A 12084-nucleotide genomic window follows, 5' to 3' on the forward strand; every position below is an offset into this window, starting at 1 on the left:
GGGAACCAATTCGCCTGTGAAAAGTCATACACATAGGCTCGAAGAAAGAGCTTGGTTATGATGTTGTTGTTGTGACAGCTGTCTCGGGGTCTGGAGTTAGAGCCAGGGTCCCAACTCCCACAGTTCATGTAGGGGTAGACCAGTGCTTCCTTTTGGGTGATGAGGAAGCTGGATTTGGCAGCTGGTTTTGTCTGGATTGGAAAGGGAGGTAATCAGGGGTGTGTTGGGAGGGCCAGAACTGTCCACCCACGTGTTGGTGCCATCCGGCAATGGAAAAGCCTTTGGCGTCGACCTTCTCAGGAAGGTTGTCTGCGGTGCCAATGAGGGCTACTTTTCACATTACAGCAGCCCCAGCCTATCTCTCAGGAGGCCTGCTGATAATCAGTAAATGAAATACACCTTTCCCTGATTCTTGCAAATGGAAAAGATGAGGGTTGAATTATAGGGCAAATCATGAACACTGTATTTTTTCCAGCATGATATTTTGAACTGCACAGAAGGGGGGAATTATTTTATTTGGAAGAACAAATTTAAGTTTGGCAGTTACCTGAAAGAAAATGAAGTGATTGCCAGTCCATTCTGTAGCCTTCGGAAGAAGATAGATTATAATCTTCAATTAATCTATCACTCACACCAAAAAAAAAAAAAAAAGAAAAAAAAAGTGGGGCAAGGGGTGGGAGAATGTTCATATCACATTATTTTGGATATCTGGGGTTGCACCTGGAAGCTCAGATAGCAATATCTAGGCACGGCTGCCAGCGCTCTGTATATTCACATTTGTTTAGTATTTTAATTTCCCCATGAGTCTTAAACCTCTGCATGGTGTGCAAGTTGAGGCCTGGTGTATGCACTTTGGCCATGGGCTTTCCCGCTGTAATGAAGATGGAATGACTCCATGGATGACCTCTCCGTGCCTTTGTCTGTAGCCTGCCCTCCTGTTTAACTGAACACCTTCCAGACGAACACGCTCTGAACTCTTGAACTGCTCATTCTGTTCTCTGAGTAAATTGCTCGAGCTGCAGTTTATCATTATATGCCTCCAAAGACTTTGTGTTTCCTATGTTTGACATCGAGATAGAATTTTTCATAACCCTTTACTAGTCATAAATTTGATTGTTAAGGGACCGGGTTAATCTTGTTTCTAATACCAGCATCTGATTTTAAAACCCTGATTTAGGAGCATTTTCTTTTTGCTACCTTCCTAAAAATGCATGGGTGGAAACGTATAAAATATGTCACCTGATATTGGAGGATTGTTTATTTCTGTTCATTTTGTCCTGAATAGTACCTATGAGATGCATTTGAAAACTTAACTTGTTTATATGTTTCTTCTGTTGCAATTTCTTCCATTACCTGGAATAGCTGCTTTGGACAACAAACCAAGCAATGCCCTTTCACAGCTGTGGGATGAATGGGGAAAGAAGTCTTGGTAAGGAAGCAATTCAGAGACCATGGAAGCATCTCATGGCAGCAGTCACAATTTCGTGTTGCATAATATTTCAGGAACTTGCAACCCTGATAACTCATGCTTGCCTCTCTATAGGCCTTTAACGATGTTTTATTGAATTTTGGTTTTCCTCTAGAGTTTGCAGTGCATGACACATAGTAGTTGCTCAATAAATATGTGTTCAACTGAACTATGGTGGTTAGGTTAGTAATTAGATGCACAGACAAAATCACAGTAATCTCCGTGAGCCTTGTCCTACTGGTAAAGGAGTCTTGTGAGGATTAGTTGAAATAACATGCAAAAATAGCCAGGTGTCTGTTTCTCTGCTAGGGGCTCTTGTCATAGGAGCCATTGTTGTAGTGTTAGAAAACATATGGCATTATTTTGGGGGCAGAGGGTATAGTAGAATTTTAAAGAGTGCATTTCTCTTCCAGTAAGCAATTCTGCATCGATAAAAAGTGGACAAAGAAAAAGTGAAAAATATTTAGTTAATTCTTGTTGACAGAAGTAGGACTTCAGGTCCACATATATTACATTGTAGAGTACACACATGCATTTTTAAGAATTTCCCAATTCTCTTCCACACGTGGACAGATTTGCACATATGTGTGTGTGCAAATTGTACTCGCAGTGGCTGCCTGGGAAATGAAATTTCTGCACCTTGCCAGAGCGTGTATTCCCTCTAAAGAGAGGCAGCTGATAATGAGTAATGCTAATGTCGGGGTGAGAAGCAATAGATAATCTAAGACCAGGGCTGATGTCCAGAGCATTTATCTTTGATGCTGGGAATGCATTCATTTTCTTCATCTTGCTATTAATGTACCTCTATTGGGAAATTTACTCTCTCTTCATAGATAGGATCAGATCCAGTATATATTTATAAAACTGCCACACTTACATTTAAATACAGGCCTTTCCCATTTCACAGTCTTTCTAGCTCCCCTTTCCAAAACATCTCTCTTTCTCTGTCTCTCTCCCTCACATACACACACACACACACACACACACACACACACACACACACTGCCACATCAGACACCAACATAAACTGTAGAGTTAACATTCTTCTTCCACCCTCACACTTTGTTTAGCCCCGATCTGTGTTCAGTTTCTGCCTGAGAGGGTGATATGTTCATATATTTGGATATGATTAGAAAAAGCAAAATGGTAACAATAGAATCTGGACAGGATTGATGTCCTGCAGCAAGGAACAACAGAAAAGAAAATGGAATCAAGAACCCAGGTGCTTTTTATAGGTTAATTGCGCAGGGTTATCATGTATCCCTTTAAAAGCACCGTCTTGATTCTGAGCTTTGGTGCTACACTTTAGAATTGTTGCCTGGGCCTGGATTTTTCCCCTTGCATGTTGTGTGTGGTAGTCCAACACGTTTGCTGATTGCAAATATACTTGTCTCTTCTCATGGGCATTACTAGTACTCAGGAAATCACCGATGTGGGGTAAAATGAGAAAAGGGTATGTTTTATTTTGGACACATAAACAAGATGTCATTTTACCAACTGCTCGTTGATGGTGGTGTTTCCCGTGGGTCTCTGACTCTGAAATCTGCGTGGAGTGGTTACACCCTGGGCTTGTTAGCTCCTACCTGAGCTCTGAGTTTCTGTGGATTTCTATAGGCTCCTGCACATTTTATCCAGTGGACATTTTGTTAAAAAAAAAAAAAAAATGGGGTCTCATTCTGTTGCCCCGGCTGCAGTGCAGTGGCATGATCATAACTCACGGCAACCTCCAATTCATGAGCCCAAGTGATCTTCCCACCTCAACCTGAGTAGGTGGGACTACAGGCATGTGTCACCATGCCAGGCTAATGTTTAAAAAATTTTCTTAGAGATAGAGCCTCACTTTGCTGCCTCGGCTCGTCTTGAACTCCTGGATTCAAGTGATCCTCCTGCCTTGAGCTCCCGAGGCGCTGGGACCAATAGAGATTTCTCTGAGAATTAAGTCCCCCCCCTATTAATAAGGTCATTGTCAGCTGAGCTGGGGAGGTGGCATGGGTAGATACAATTAATTTAGATTTTTTAAAAGGCTTTTGAGAATATTCAGAGAACCTAATGTATTTTGAGACCTGAAATTTATTTTAAACGGGAAAAGCAATTTACAAAATTGCACATACTCTATAAATATACTTCTGATATAAAAATAGACACGTACACAGACAAATATTCTGAGAGAAATACACTGAGATATCGACAGTGCTTGTCTCTGGATGGGATAGGCTATAATTTAATTGTTTGTAGTTAAGTTAATGAACTTGGCCAGACAGACCTGGGATCAAATCCTGCCTCTATCATGAATTGGCTGTGAGGTGTGACATTGAAAAAGTGATTTAGCCTTTGTTCCCCTCCAGGTCCTTATCTGTAAGGTGGCAGTTACAATAATACCCACCTCCCAGGGTTATATGTCAATGGGTTGGGCACAGACCTAGGAACTCAGCAAATGGACTACTTATGAAGTATTAGCTTTTTACTGTTTCTGGTTTTCTGGTTTTTGTCTCCTGTTGTGAACATACGTTGCTTTTGTAATATGAAAAATAAAAAATAAAAAAAGTTAAATTTGTTTTGTTTGTAAGAATCAGTCGAGGACAGATGGGACTATTTTCATGAGTTGTTGTCTTGCTCGAAGTCAATTAACAGAGGATTTCTTTCAACAGAGTATACCAGAAAAAAGCAAATGTGAATTACACAGACCCCAACTTAGGACCTGGGCTTAATCTTCATGATGTTTGTAAAGTAATACTTACTGGAGAAACCTTCCAAATTTCTGTCGACACTAGACATCTCAGGATTTGAAATGTTAACAGAAATTATTCATCAGCTGTATCTCCAGCCCTCCATAAACACTGCCGGATGGATGAACCTACGTAATGCCATCTCCTGGTGCCATTTTCCTGACTGTGGATACTTGGGTAAGGAGGAAACTTTGACTCTAGATGACATGAAGTACCCTGTATTCTGCAAGCTGGAGAACATCATGTAGAATCTGAAAATTAGAGAGAGGGGCAATCCGAAGAAGACAGAGTGGGTGTTGCAGGGACCTGCAGTCAGCCTGGTCCCCCAGTTGGCCTTTGAATTTGGTCCCAGATTTTTTTGTTTTTGTTTTTTAATAGTTAAAGCTGAGAGCAAACCATATTGCTTACTATTGTCAGGGAATGAAAACTATGCAACGGAAGCCAATCTGCAGAGGTGACCATGTTCCCAGGAATTGAACTTCAGCAGGTGCCTACTGCACAGGTCCACACAGGAGGGATTGCGTAATGCAGCCAGCAGAGTTGTGCTCAACTGTGATTTTACAAAAGATACAGAAACACATATTAAGTCGACAGTTCTTCTATCAGCCCTCTAAACTGGCATAACCTTGAATCATAATTCAGTGAATGCGTTTCTGCGAGAAGTGAAGATAGTAAGTTCCGAGTGCTTTCGTTTCCTTTCTTAATGCAGAGAAAATCAAGATGGGATTCTCAGTTAACACCCAGACGAGGGGCCTGGGAGTTGTCACAATCTGATCCCTGAGGATGTTAGCCCAATGTCTTTCTGTAGCCAGAACCAACAGAAAAATGAGAGGAGGAGAGTAGAAGCACAATAGCAAACATTTTTCCTTTCATGGTCTAAATGTGTGAGTGTGTGTATGTCTAGAAGGGGATGTTGTTGGGGAAGGGCATAGTACACATATTTGAGCAGAGTACACGTGTTTCATTTCTTGCTCATATGACATGTCCAGTGTGGGCTGGTAGGTTCTTCTGCACAGTCCCTGAGGGACTCGGACTGATAGAGTCTGTGATCTCACAGCTGCTGTATTTGACACACATGGCCTTCTTGATCTCCAGTTAGGGAGAGTCACAACAGCAATTAAATGGTTTGGTCTGAAGTGTCACGTGTCATTTCCTCTTGAGTGCCTGCTGGCTAGGCCAGTCACGTGGCCCTGCAGAGGGTGGGAATGTCTCACCCCCTGTGGGCTTAGAGGAAAACCAGAGGTCTGTGCACACTGTGAGTTTTTACTGCAGTGATGCCCTTTCGCATACAGACAGAAGGATTAAGAGGTACTGTACTGTTGGTTGTTAAAGTTAAACTTGTGAACAGAGCAAAAGGGCATTGCTTGGTCGTTGCAGCTTCCACCCAGCACCTTACACAGAAGTTTGGGCCCTGACATGGAAACTTTTCAACAGTGGCCAAATTCTGTTCGAAGCACTGTATTGAGCATACCGCATGCTAAAAGACTTGGAACACAAAAACCTAAGGCCAAGGGCACTTCTCAGTATTAAACCCTCAGTTGTAATGGACACATGAAGCCTATAAGACCCAAGACCTTAACTTTTGTGCTCTTTGTCTTGTGGACAGAACATCCGTACTCAAAACAGAAACCTGTCAGATCCCTTGAATATACTGGCAATACATTGATGAGAATTGAATGCCCCATAAATTGCATCTCCCACAGGGCCTGGTAGGTGCCCTGTCTTGCTGCTTATGACTCTGAAACCCTGTTTATTTGTATGAAGGACGGTTGGTACTTTAATCATCAATAAACTAACACTTCAACAGCCTGCCGTAAGTTTCTTGTCAAATAAAGAGATTATGATTAGAACACTGTGATGAAAGAGAATTTGTAGATAGCCTTACATCCCTCAGTTTCAAAGCTTCTAGTAGTAGGGCTTAGAGGTTGCTAGAGTAAGAAAAGCCTAGCGAAGCAGAAACCCCTGTTTTCGATTTGCAGGATATTTGTGAATTAATTTACTTGCATATATTGGCCAAGATCTAGCAAAATCTCTTAATATTCAGTGAATAAAAAATTGAGTTTTGAGAGCAAATATTTTGGTAGGAAATAGAGAACTGACACTAATAGTCTCTCTGACTATAATTGTAAAACAGATGTCTTTCACCAAGCGCAAACATTATATTAATTATTAATAAAATCCAACTCCTTAATAATACAATCATAGTTACCATTTATTGAGAGCACTCTTCTGAACATTTTGCATTCTTTATTTAATCTTCCCTACAACCTTATTAAGTAGACATTATCTTCATCTTATTAAGTAGACAGTTCCTCATTTGCAGATGAGGAAACCGTGGCTGACTGAGTTAAGTGAATGCCAAAGTCACAGAGCTGCTGAGTGGCAGAGTTGTCATTCCCATGCAACTTTGTGGCATCAAAGCCATTTTTTAACTCGTTGCAATGCACAGTGGGTTAAAATGAGATGATTGAAAATGAGACGTGGCTGGGCATGGTGGCTCATACCTCTAATTCCAGCACTTTGAGAGGATCACTTGAGTCTAGGAGTTTAAGAGCAGCCTGGGCAACATAGCCAGACCATCCATCTCTACAAAAAATTTAAAAATTAGCCAGGTATGGTTGTGCACTCCTGTGGTTCCAGCTACTCAGGAGACTGAGGTAGGGGGATCACTTCAGCCCAGAAGTTCACGGCTGCGGTGAGCTCTGATGGCTCCATTGCACTCTAGCATGCGTGACAGAGTGACACTATCTCAAAAAAGAAAAAATGAGATTATGGCCAGGCGTGGTGGCTCATGCCTGTAATCCTAGCACTTTGGGAGGCCAAGGTGGGAACATCATATGAGCCCAGGAGTTAAAGACCAGCCTGGGCAACATAGTGAGATACCAGCTTTAGAAAAGAGAGAGAGAGAGAAAGAAAGAGAGACATAGACAAAAGAGAGAGAGAGAGAAAGAGAAAGAAAGAAATTATTTCTAGAATAAGCAAACCAAACGTGAATTAAGTTTTCATTCTCCTTTTAGTGATTCTGTAAATACATACCCATATTCTGATTCCCTCAGCACTTTAGGACTGTCTGATCAGTAGTAACTTCCTTTCCACTGGTACCGCTGTGGCCAGGGAGTGACTACAAGGGTCAAAACTTTTGTTGGGGAACTGTTTGGACTAAGTGAAGGTCCAGCCCCAACTTACGGATGTTGTATTGATTCTAATCTCTGCTTCTGAGGAAACGGTTACCTGCAGGGCGATTGTGGCCTGCTGCTCGTGGGATATATTGAGATGGTTTCTTTTAATCCATTTGTTTAAAAAAAACCTCTTTTTAAAGAGATGGGATTTCATTATGTTGCCCAGGTTGGCCTTAAAGTCCTGGGATGAAGAGTTCCTCCCGTCTTAGCCTCCTGAGTAGCTGGGACTACAGGTGCCTGCAACCATGTCTGGCTCAATCCATCCTTAAACAAGGTCAGTGTTTTATTTCCTTCAGATAAAATGAGAGTGGAGAGACTACAGTGATGCCCGTGAGTAGTCATGGTTGGCGATTAAATAGCTATTGAGTCTCTATTCTGAAACAGGCACCGTGTTCGTTTGCAATGACTAACATGACAAAATACCACCCACTGGGGATATTAAACATTAGAAACTTATTGTCTCACAGTTCTGGAGGCTGGAAATTCAAGACAAAGTTGCTGGCAGGGTTTCTCTGAGGCCTCTCTCCTTGGCTTGCAGACGGCCACCTTCTTGCTATGTCCTCACGTGGCCTTCTGTCTGTTTCTTGGTGCACGTCCCTGGTGTCTCTTCCTCCTCTTATAAGGACACCAGTCCTCTTGGATTAGGGCACCACGCTTGTGACATCATTTAACCTAGTTACCCTTTCAAAGGCTGTATCTTGAAATGCAGTCACATGGAGGGTTAGAACTTCAGGGCATAAATTGGAGGGGGACACAGTTTAGTCTATAACGTGCTCTGTGCTGGGCACAAGGAATATTATGGTGGATAAGGGGAAAATGGTCCCTACCCTCTGTCAATGTTTTATGGAAGAAGAAAGACAGTCTTTAAAGAAATTCACATAATTAATCACAAAAAGCTTATACTATGACAAAGAATGTGAGATACTAATACGCCTTAGAACAGCTGATTCTAACCTTGTGTAGGAGCTAGAAAAGGCTTCTCTGAGGAGGTGAGGTTGGAACTGAAGCATGAAAAGGAAGCAGAAGGGGGTCAGGCAGGAGAAGGCGTGGGACCAAGAGGTAGAGAAAACAGTAGTGTGATCAGAACTTTAAGGCCTGGTTCTGTATACAGCAGGTTTCAGGACTTGAAAGGCAGCCTACATTGAGTGTAACTAGAAAGTGAGGGCAAGAGATTGTTCAAAAGAATACTGGACCCAGAGTTTCATCACTTTGTTAATTACATCTAATATTGTGGGATTGCAGTTACCTTGCCCAAGAAAAGATTATTTACGATTCCATTGTTTATATTGTTTGTTGAAATAGGTAATTCTCAAAACTTCTGGATACCTGAGGCTCACCTAGGAACTTATTTTTAAAATATAAATTCCTAGTCCCACTCCCTAAAGGTTCTGATTCAGTACATTCAGGATGGGGTCTAGGAATCAGTGTTTTTAACAAGTACATCAGGTTCTTCTGGTACAGATGGTCCATGAACCACACTTTGAGAAAGCGCCATCTAAAGAGAGAAATTACTGACGTGTGTTACCAAAGAGAGCCTAGAAAAGTTGGGCACAACAGTAGTTGTAAAGAACTACCAGACCTGGGCCAGGCCCGGTGGCTCCTGCCGGTAATCTTAGCACTTTGGGAGGCTGAGGCGGGTGGATCACTTGAGCCCAGGGGTTTCAGATGAGTCTGGGCAACATGGTGAAACCCTACCTCTACAAAAAATAGAAAAAATTAGCTGGGCATGCTAGTGCATGCCTGTGGTCCCAGCTACTTGGGAAGCTGAGGTTCGAAGGTTGCTTGAGCCTAGGAGGTCAAAGCTGCAGTGAGCCAAGATCATGCCACTGCACTCCAGCCTGGGAAAGCGTGAGACCTTGTGTCAGAAAAAAACAGAAAACAAACTACCAGGCCTGTTGGAATGTCTGCCAGTTTCAACCCGCGGAGATAGGGTGAGATGAGCATTGATTGAGCCTTGACATCGGAGACACTATAACAAATGCTTTGCGTACATCAGCTCTTTCAAATTAATACAATTCTACTGGAGGGGGCACTGTTAGTATCCTCAATTTACAGATGAAAAAAATGAGGGACAAAGAGGTTAGATGTGTATCTAAGATCACATAGCTCACAAATAACAGAGCATGCGCCCAAATGCCAGGTTTCAGTGACGTTGGGGTGAAGTGTGTTAGCTGGCATTTGCGTAGTGTTGACTGTGCTCTAGACCCTGTATTAGTTACAGGTGATTCTACTTCTCATTCATTAGGTCATGCAGAAAGCCTTGTGCCTTAGTCTGTCCTGGATACTATAACAAAATATCATAAACTAGGTGGCTTATAAACACCCGATATCTATTTCTCATAGTTGTTGAGGCTGGGAAGTCTCAGATCAAGTTGCTGGCAGATTGAGTGTTTGGCAACGGTCGACTTCCTGATTCCTAGATGTCCACCTTCTTGCTATGTCCTCATGTCGTGGGAGGGGCAAAAGGTCTCGCTCTTGGGCCTCTTTTAAGCCCTTAACCCATTCATGAAGGCTTTGCCTCAATGACATAATCACTTCCCAAAGGCCCCACCTCCTAATAGATTATATTGGTGATTAAATTTCGACATATGGCTGGGTGTGGTGGCTCACACCTGTAATCCCAGCACTTTGGGAGGCTGGGATGGGCAGATCACTTGAGGTCAGGCGTACCAGACCAGCCTGGCCAATGTGGTGAAACCCCATATTTACTAAAAATATTTTAAAAATTAGCCGGATGTGGTAGTGCACGCCTATAATCTCAGGCACTCCAGAGGCTGAGGCAGGAGAATCGCTTGAACCCAGGAGGTGGAGGTTGCAGTGAGCTGAGATCACACCACTGCACTCCAGCCTGGGTGACAGAGCAAGACTCTGTGTTAAAAAAATAAATAAATAAATAAATAAATCAACATATGAATTTTGCGAGGACACAAACATTTAATCCGTAGTGCTAATATGGACATGATTTGAGCTAAGACTCTCCTGTTGATTCTCTTCAAAAACTTGGCAGTAGCCTTTGGATCCCATTAATTCCATTCAACAGTCATATATTTTATTAATTTTTGTTCCTAAAGAAAAAAAAAATCAAAATTGCTTAGAAAATAAATGTGACTCACTCAGGGCAGAATCTGAATTTTCTAAGTGATGAATATTTTAACATGTTATTTTAATCTAAAGACACCCTATCCCTGAATTTAGGGGGAGACATTTTTTTAAGTAAGATTTATTTTTAAAATTGTTTTGCAAACTTTTTAAGAGCACATCACTGCCTCATTGGATGAATCATATTTTTAACTTTCACTTCCCATCAATTTAAACATCATCTCAAGGAACTGATGGGCCAGTTGACTCTAAATGAGTTTGCCTTTCATGCAGTGTTGTTCCGTCCGCCTGCCACAGAAGTGATTCCAGGTCATTCCAATTTATTTAATTAATTTTGGAGATGAAATTATTTTGCCCAATAACTAGAATGCTAATGGGACTTATTGTAATGGTTCAGTTCAGGTTTGTTGGTTTGAAAATAAACGCCTTCATTTCAATATTTGCCTTTTGGCTGCAGCCCGTTAACTGGTCACACACTGTAACCTCATTAACATCAAGGCTGAATTGTAAGTTAACATGCACCTAGTTTTTGTAAAGAAGGTTTTTATCTTAACTGCCAAGTTTTGTCCGCAAATATAGCCCCAGACTGGCATTTCCAACAGATGGATGGGTTGGTGTAATATAATTCATGCTTTTAAACATCATAGTTTTATCAGTGCCTTGAAAATAAAAATTGGAACTTATTTTTAGAAGTTGGAATAAAGTGAGGAAAATAAATCTCAGCTCTCTGGAGTGTCACTGTGGTATTGAGATTGGTGGAGGTGGACTACGTCCGTAATTGGGAGAGGTTGCCAGTCGTAAAGGAGGGACAATAGAACCTCTGTAGAATCAAAGGCAGAATTAAAATCTGCATGTTAATAGCTTTCCTGCCAGTCACGAATAGATTCATTCTTCACCTCTCGGATATATAAAGCTTATTTCAAAATAAATTCTGGGGAGCGTTCACCCTGATTGAATCTGCTGTAAGCTCTGTTAATATATTTGTTTGAGTCACTTGTACTCAGAAGCTTTTTAGACAGAATATCACTTTTTTATATTATTCATGGTAATGTAATTCCCCCCTTTAATCTCTTCAGGGTTTCCCATTCAGTCATGATATGCGGTTCAGAGAAAGTTGGATCGACCATTAATCATGCTATCTCGACTTCTGTGTGTCTCCTTTTTGTCCATCTCTTAAATCAGTCACTTGGCAGTAGCAAGACATGTGGCCACTGCAGACCATTTGATTGAAGAGCTCTTGTTAGGAGATTAGGCTGCTAATCTGCACGCCAGGTAATGGAAATCATTCTGGGCAAGGAAACAAAACTGAACAACATTAGCAAAATCACTACATATTATAGGAATCAGGTACATTCTAAACGGCTTAATCCTACAGTTTAGATATGAAGCCTAAGGGTAAGATGCACGTCTTAGATGATGTGAGATATCCAAATACCTGTAACATACATTTGTGTTGTGTATTTAGGGCAGGACCCCCATCAGAAATGGGGACTCTTTAAAGGATTTTTTGTTTAGCCAGGTAAAATAAACAAGGACAGAGTTGACTGAGAAAAAAGAAAGAAAGAAAAAAACAAAAGTCGGGAGAGGAGGACTGAAAATTCCCATCCGACCC

General features: G+C 41.6%; 1 protein-coding gene across 6 annotated transcripts in view; it reads left to right on the top strand.

Moving 5' to 3' along the window:
* WWOX (WW domain containing oxidoreductase) overlaps nt 1-12084 on the top strand; it is a 1124776-nt gene that overhangs the window by 441943 nt on the left and 670749 nt on the right. The window contains exon 9 of one of the 6 annotated variants that reach the window (XM_063612452.1): nt 4117-5330. The exons of the other annotated variants lie outside the window; for them this stretch is intronic. Within the exon in view, the coding sequence (XP_063468522.1) occupies nt 4117-4176 (60 nt within the window). The 3' untranslated portion in view covers nt 4177-5330. Of the gene's footprint in view, nt 1-4116; nt 5331-12084 lie in introns of those variants that run through there. 6 annotated transcript variants of the gene reach the window in all.

This window comes from Symphalangus syndactylus, chromosome 11 (genome assembly GCF_028878055.3).
Source record: "Symphalangus syndactylus isolate Jambi chromosome 11, NHGRI_mSymSyn1-v2.1_pri, whole genome shotgun sequence".
Classification (NCBI taxonomy): Eukaryota; Metazoa; Chordata; class Mammalia; order Primates; family Hylobatidae; genus Symphalangus; species Symphalangus syndactylus.